This window comes from Sinocyclocheilus grahami, unplaced genomic scaffold (genome assembly GCF_001515645.1).
Source record: "Sinocyclocheilus grahami isolate Dianchi unplaced genomic scaffold, SAMN03320097.WGS_v1.1 scaffold402.1, whole genome shotgun sequence".
Taxonomy (NCBI): domain Eukaryota; kingdom Metazoa; phylum Chordata; class Actinopteri; order Cypriniformes; family Cyprinidae; genus Sinocyclocheilus; species Sinocyclocheilus grahami.
The window spans coordinates 879571-886928 of NW_015505581.1; the positions used below are offsets into that span (position 1 = coordinate 879571).

At 37.3% G+C, this 7358-nt stretch overlaps 1 protein-coding gene across 2 annotated transcripts in view; it reads right to left on the minus strand.

The window, feature by feature from the left end:
• Positions 1-3519: 3519 nt before the first annotated feature.
• The window catches only part of LOC107550621 (angiopoietin-related protein 4-like), an 8543-nt gene continuing 4704 nt past the window's right edge, over positions 3520-7358 (minus strand). For both annotated transcript variants that reach the window (XM_016231947.1, XM_016231948.1), the window contains 4 exons: positions 5391-5504; positions 5122-5217; positions 4573-4851; positions 3520-4483 (listed from right to left, as the gene is read on the minus strand). In XM_016231947.1, coding sequence (XP_016087433.1) covers positions 4305-4483; positions 4573-4851; positions 5122-5217; positions 5391-5504 — 668 coding nt within the window. In that variant the 3' untranslated portion in view covers positions 3520-4304. The remainder of the gene's footprint in view (positions 4484-4572; positions 4852-5121; positions 5218-5390; positions 5505-7358) is intronic.

Genomic DNA, 7358 nt, shown 5'->3' on the forward strand with positions numbered 1-7358 from the left:
GTTCTTGTTGTCATTATTCATTTCATTTACAGACTGCTGCACTTTGAAAACTTCAGTATAAACAAAGCAAGTATGGTATTTTCATTCCTATGCAAGTGGAAGATAACATTTGCAATCTTTGAAACAACTAGCTTATTTCTCAATGGGAGTCCTGGATCCATAATCAATGATCCAGTCAGTCAATCAAGCAGTGTTGGGTCAGCTAAGCGGTTACATACTCAGATACTGGAGAAGGGCCCACTACCCAGAAGTACGTCTGCAAGATGTCTGTTAAAGATCGCTTCAAACATTTGATAAGACGTCTTTAAGATGTCAATTTCACATACACGCTAATCCATTACATATTATAGACATCTGATAGGAAACGTCCTATAGATGTATTTCAGATGAGCAAGCAAACACTGATGTAAATGCAGTGATGTACGTGTGCTATATCTTCAATGGTACAGCATAATCTTTGGACTTGAAGATGATTCGTCTAAAAAACTGTCTAAAGGTGTACATAAAATACATAATACTGCCAACATCTGGTAATGAGTGAGAATGTCAGCATGGGATAATTAGCTACAATATCAAGTATAGTCTATATTATAAAGCTGATAATTATTTTATTTTATATACTACATATTTGAATAATTCTTAAATGTTCAACGTTATTTCGTTTTTTATGTTTAACAAAAGGTGCAAAAACAGTATGCCGGAATTTGAAACAGGGTTACCTTGTAATAGAGGGCTTGTAAAACGGTTAAAAAATTCTAAATATTACGATTTTATATATATAAATTAAAAGTATCAAAATTATGAGGTTGTTTTCGTCGCTTACACCAGGTGGAGCTGCTTAACAACATCTCTCCAGCTTCTTCAGTTCGCTCCAGTTTTTGCTGCTTGAGGTTGCAGTTTGTTTTTACAACAAATTTAAGAAGGATATTGATGTTAATTGCTCTTTTTGCTCTTTGTACTTGGAAACTGTACCCCACATCTTCTGGCACTGTAGTTATGTTAAAAAGTTATGGTATGATGTCTCTATGTTTATTAAAGAAAAGGTACTCTTTAATTTTAATTTGCATTTTGAAAATGTAGTTTTTGGATATTTTAATTATGGTAATGTAAATAACGAAGTTTTTGTTATTAATCTGTTTATTTTGTTGGTTAAGTTTCACATTCATAAGTGTAAATTTTCTAACAAAAAACCCTGTTTTACAGTGTTTTTGAAAGAGTTGGAAAACTACTTGTGTACTATTCAACATAGTACTAATAGAAAGGCAATTAAAACTGTCAGTTTGTGTTCTGTCTAATGAGTGAGAATGTCAGCATGGGATAATTAGCTACAATATCAAGTATAGTCTATATTATAAAGCTGATAATTATTTTATTTTATATACTACATATTTGAATAATTCTTAAATGTTCAACGTTATTTCGTTTTTTATGTTTAACAAAAGGTGCAAAAACAGTATGCCGGAATTTGAAACAGGGTTACCTTGTAATAGAGGGCTTGTAAAACGGTTAAAAAATTCTAAATATTACGATTTTATATATATAAATTAAAAGTATCAAAATTATGAGGTTGTTTTCGTCGCTTACACCAGGTGGAGCTGCTTAACAACATCTCTCCAGCTTCTTCAGTTCGCTCCAGTTTTTGCTGCTTGAGGTTGCAGTTTGTTTTTACAACTTCACTTTGTCTTCACATGTGCAGATTTGTGCTTTTAATGCCTTACTTGTGCCTCTTCTCAAACAGGCCTGCTATGAGCTTGTCAAAATGAATGTCTTCTTGCGAATGAAATGCTACAGTACATTCCATGTTGACACGCCGCTCACCTCCATACTGATTTATCTTCACGACTCCTGTTGAAGCAGGTAGACTGCAGCTCAGCCTGCCATACAGACAATATTATGCAAACATTATACTACACATGCAATCTGTACACTTTCTTACACTTCTATGGAACACAAAAGAAGTATTTTGAAGAATGTTTATAACCAAACAGTTTCGGTTATCGTTAAAAAAAACCTCAGCCTCAGTGTTCCACACAAGAAAGAAAGAAAGAAAGTGTCAAAATTAGTTTTAACTGGTAAAACAAATCAACTTTTTTATTATGTAAAACATAAATTGTATTTTTGGTTTGCAATGTATATTAGTTACACACATCAGGGGAAAGCTATGGCAGACCTGTTTTGTATATTTTGCCTAAAATGCTTCTAAATTTGTCTAGAATGTTTTTGCCTTCGGATGTTGGCAGCAAAATGTACAATGATGTTTAGTGAAATGCAAAACAGATATAAAATAAAATAAAAATACAGAACAGCAAAGGGTGCCGAGTAGATCATCAGGATTAATGATAATCAAAGGTGTCATAACTGAATGATATTTGTCAGTTTTCTTGGTAATGTTCCGCTCCAGTGGTTCTTAATACAGTAACAATATGTTAATGGAATGAATAGGCAGGATGACTGTTGAATGAAGCTATAAGAGCTGTAATGGCTAAACGTAATGGCTGTTATATTATGAAACATATCTTTATGTTTGTGCAATGGCCTAGTTTTCAATTGGCTGTGATGGTCTTAATAAATTCCATGTACTGTACATAAATGAACTACAAGCAGTGACCTTGTTTCATAATATCAGTTCCACTTGACATGTGGAAATTCATATGCCTTTGTCAGTATAAAGTGCATAATCTTGTTACCTTTAAGCCTGTGAAGGTCAAAAGTGTCTGTAATTATTATAAAGCAGGATTTTACATTTAGACCCTGAACACATTTCAGTTTGATTCTATTTGTCTACACATGATCTTATCACAGCAGAAAACGTATAACTTTCTTTCAAAGGTGATAAGACCGTTGTTCCTCTCTTAAACCGTAAAAGCATTTGACTGTTAAATACACTAAACTCATCTGGAAGTAAGTAACTGAAAGCACATTAGTGTGAAACATTGAGTGTGACACTCGGAAGCCAATGCAACTTTAGTTACTTAAAGTCAAGGCAGAAGAATAAGCTGATTTCCGCTAAGTAAGGTTCACGTGTGGTTAAGACCATATGGCAACACTCCTGTGGGAACATTCAAGGGCATAGTCATTTTTACTTCAATTCAGCTTTTTCCTATGATAAAAGTTGGTTTTACGAGTGTTTTTGACTGTTAAGTAACAGCAGTTCAACTGTATGCATGACTTTTGGATATGTTTGGAGCCATCTGCTCAATTGTATTAGTTATGTTTCTTGTCTCTAGGGCACTGAGCAAGCTTGAGCACCGTCAGGTCATTCCAGCATCACTTGTCGTCTCATGAGCATGTAGATGCATTTAACCCTCAGCTCTGATAGGAGCTGCGTATACCTGCTTAGCACTTCATACTGATCTAAACAAGCCCACTTTGCATTAAGTTTGTGTTTAGTGCAAGAACTTCAGTGACACTGACAGTTTTTAAAATATATTTTATTGGTCTCTTCAAGACCAAACATTTTTTTAAAAACAATAACAAAATGTTTTACTTCTTGGAAAACATAAATTATAGTAAAAAGTTAAAGAAATACATAATGATTTTTTTGTACAACATTTAAATAATATGGAAATCAGAGCATGACCTTTTAAAGTTGGCAAGAATACAGCGGCAATGCTATGAAGAAAATGCATGTTTCTGTTATTTACAGAGAAGTGATAGCTATAGACATATAAAGGCAGTCAATGTGACTGAGAAAATGAATCTATACACAAGTAGTCTCAGATCATTTAAGCTTTTGAAAGACAGCGTGTGCGTACCAGAAAATAACTTCCACGTTTAGATACTTATAATGAATTGTCAGGCAACAAACTTTCAATGTTCTGCAGATCTACTAATGAATGTCTTTGTCTGTGGATAATGCCTTGAGACAATAAGCATTCTCAAAAGTACTGGCTTAAGCTTATATAGCTTATTTGGTCCGTATTTTAGTGGCAAGGCTAATTTCTTCCCCAAGCCTTTTAGCTTTTGGAAAGTGCTTGCAATTGTGCTTTACCATCAGGTCTTTTGACGTCACCCTGCCAGATTTATCTAAACATGTAGCAGATCCTTACAGTGGCCTGCACCATTTAAAACATGCTGCTGCTTGCAGAGCTCCAGGCACATTTAGTTCTAAATAAAAGAGCCTATTTTTGCGCAGATTTGAGAGTCCACCACTTTCATGATTCAGACTTTGTCTGTTCTAACAAACAAGAGTAGACACTCCTTATAGAGCTATAGAACTTTTCAGCACCAACATGTTATTTTGGCAGGTTATGAATTGTGGTTTCTCCACCCATATCATCGGTTAAGATCTCAGCGGAGGTCCTCTATGACTTGTTTTCGGCAGGTGCAATCATCATGGTGGTGGTTTTCAGTGGGTAGTAGCGGCCGCGCCAGGTTTTCCAGAACACTCCTTGTTTTCTCTGGTGCCTTTGCTTTGGTGCAGGAGTAACAAAATATCTGCCGTTCAGGTTTGAGCGACCACAATTACTAAACCACCAACCACCTGGAAAGCCAAAAATAGAAACCAATTAGAACCACAACATCACCCACATAGAAAAACATATTTTATGGCCCATGGCATCATGATGTTACCTGATAGCTGTTTGGCACAGTTGAGGTCAATCTTCTGGTCGTTGTCTTTGTCGCGGGTGGAAAAGGGCACTGCAGATGTTTCGGTGGACAGAGCACTCTCCAGGTTCCCAGCGGGGCTCCCCAATATGCGCAAAGAATAGTTGCTCTCCTCGCCATTCAGACGGAAAGGATAGTTGATGATCTGAACCTCATCCCGCCAATCAGAGAACTGCACCTTGAGGATGTAGTTGCCACCCTTGGACACAGAATGGATCTTCTCTAGGCCGAGCCAGAACTCACCTGAAAGCGACATTAAAGAGGGACATTTAAGAGACGTGTACTCTGGTCTAGGAATAGGTCAGGAGATTTAGTCACTCTGCAATCAAATCATTTAAGGGAATTAGGGATACATTGGGGCATAGGCATAGGATTGATCTGATCCTCTATCCTTAATCTGCAACTCTACAACCCGTATTAATGGGTAAATCAAAGTGTACTGACAGAAGTGACTATTTGCTCAGAGCCTGTTGGTCACATGCAAAACAGAGTCAGTTCACATTGGATTCTTACCATTTAGGCTCCCAAAACCAGTCTGGTATGCCTGCCATAGTTGATTGAAGTCTAGAGATCCATCTTGGCGTCTCTGGATGACTGTCCATCCTCCTTCTGTGGATACACGCACAAAACAAAAGGATTACAAGCTGTTCTGAGTGAGGTTTTGGGGGTAGGGAGGCAATATGCAATTTGCTTTACTAACAAAGGAGCCTTAGATGCTCTTTTAAGAGTGCACGTATAAATAGACAAATAAAAGTGGCAGAAAACTGATTTGCACCACTTACTGGGTGTCATTTCGCAGAAGACCTCAAAAGGCTCAGAGTTAGTTGGCTGGATGGTGTACAGCCCGCTAGTGGTCTCACCCCTCAGGAACAACTCATGACAGTCAGAAGCCATAGCTGAAAGATACAAAAACACCACAAACTTTCACACATCTGCAAATGACCTTTACCTAAGCCTGTACACATACAGGGATTTTAAAGCTGGAGCTAAATGGAAATTGCTCACATGTCCAGGACAAGTGTTTATCTCCATTGTTTAATAGTGAACTAAACCTTATCTCAAACACAGAACCTTGAACGTTTCACCCAAGAACCCAAAGGCCAACATGGAGTTTGTTTTGAACTCCAGGGCAATAGTCCAAATCATCTGAGGTGTTGTTATTAAACAAACGTCGCATTGGTCCTAAAGAGCATTCGATGTAATGCTGTACACACTGACATACATTTCTCAGGCACCATAAGTGCACTATGTGGCTCACTTTGCAAACATCTGCCTAACAAAGGCAGTTTCACATGTGAAGTCTGACCTGGCTGAAACAATTGAGGGTGTAAACATGACCTTTCCCCTAGTTCCCAAGCACAGACTTCTCTCAGTAGAGCTACAAGCATTCCTTGCTCCCTGCCCCCCTTTAGTCCAGCCCTCCATGCCTCTTTCACGTGCACAGCACCCCTCTGCTGACATCACAATGCATGGACAGCGAGTGATCAGGGAATGCCGAGGCTGTGGCTGCGGCTGCTGCTATTTGAGGAGCAACTGCACAGGCCCTCAAGGCACTATGTGAGATGCAAGTCAAAAAATAAATAAATTTGGCACTGTCTGTCCTGTTAAAAATTGGATGCCCTACATTAACTGACAATAAAATAAAAAATATTTAAATAATTTGTTTTATATATATTATATATTTTATATATATATATTTTATAAACAAACAATGCAGCAGATTTAAAAGACTCAAAGCATATGGTATTAAGTGAAGTGGTCTTGTTTAGTGTGGCACACTTCTCATTGACTACAATAAAAGGGGTGGTCTGTGTGGATGAGTAGAGACAGGGGGGGTCTGAGGGGGATAGTCTGGCTCTGACAGATCTAGGGTAAAGGTTATACTTTTTCTTAGAGAAATTACCTGTTTTTTTGGAGTGATCTCTACACGACAGGGAAAGTCTGTACAAAGTTCATGGTCCAAAAATATGCACTCTGTACATGGGTTTCAGTGGATTATAGCCAGGAAATCTAATCTAAGGTAAAGGATATAACGTACTATATCTGAAAAAGAAATAAGCCTTCCCTTTGCGCTTGGCCAGATTTGAAACAAATCTCTGTATGCTTGTGACCCTGAGTTAACACAGTCCGAGACTGATGAACTCTCACACAATTGGAAGGCGTCCTGGGATCGGTTTCTTTTAAAGCATTCTTTGGATCCCACTGATGTCAGAACTCGCCATGAGAGGCTTTATTGTGTTCTTTTGGATGACTGTTCTTCTGGCATGTATTTCTGCTAGGTTTACCTTTCACCTACTTAGAGACAGCCATAGCTCTGAAATGGAATTTCTTGTAAATGTACCATTTTCCACCCTCACACACCAACAGTATTAAAATACTATATATTATATATATATATATACAGAGGCGGACAAAGTACTCAACTCCATTACTTGAGTGAAAGTACAGATACCGCTGGTCAAATATTACTCCATTACAAGTAAAAGTTGTAAAGACAGATTTTTACTTAATAAAAGTACAGAAGTACTTGCTTTTAAAAGTACTTAAGTACCAAAAGTAAATTTCCTTTTTTATGTCAATGCACTGTTTTATTGTTGTACGTAATTTGCAATACTTCTGAAGCAACTTAGAATACATTACACCTACTGAATACAGTACAGTGAAATCCTGTAAATACAGAGTGATAAGGAAGAAAAAAAAATCAAACCTGCTATAAAACCCAGCAACACAACTGTAGCTGTATAACTTTA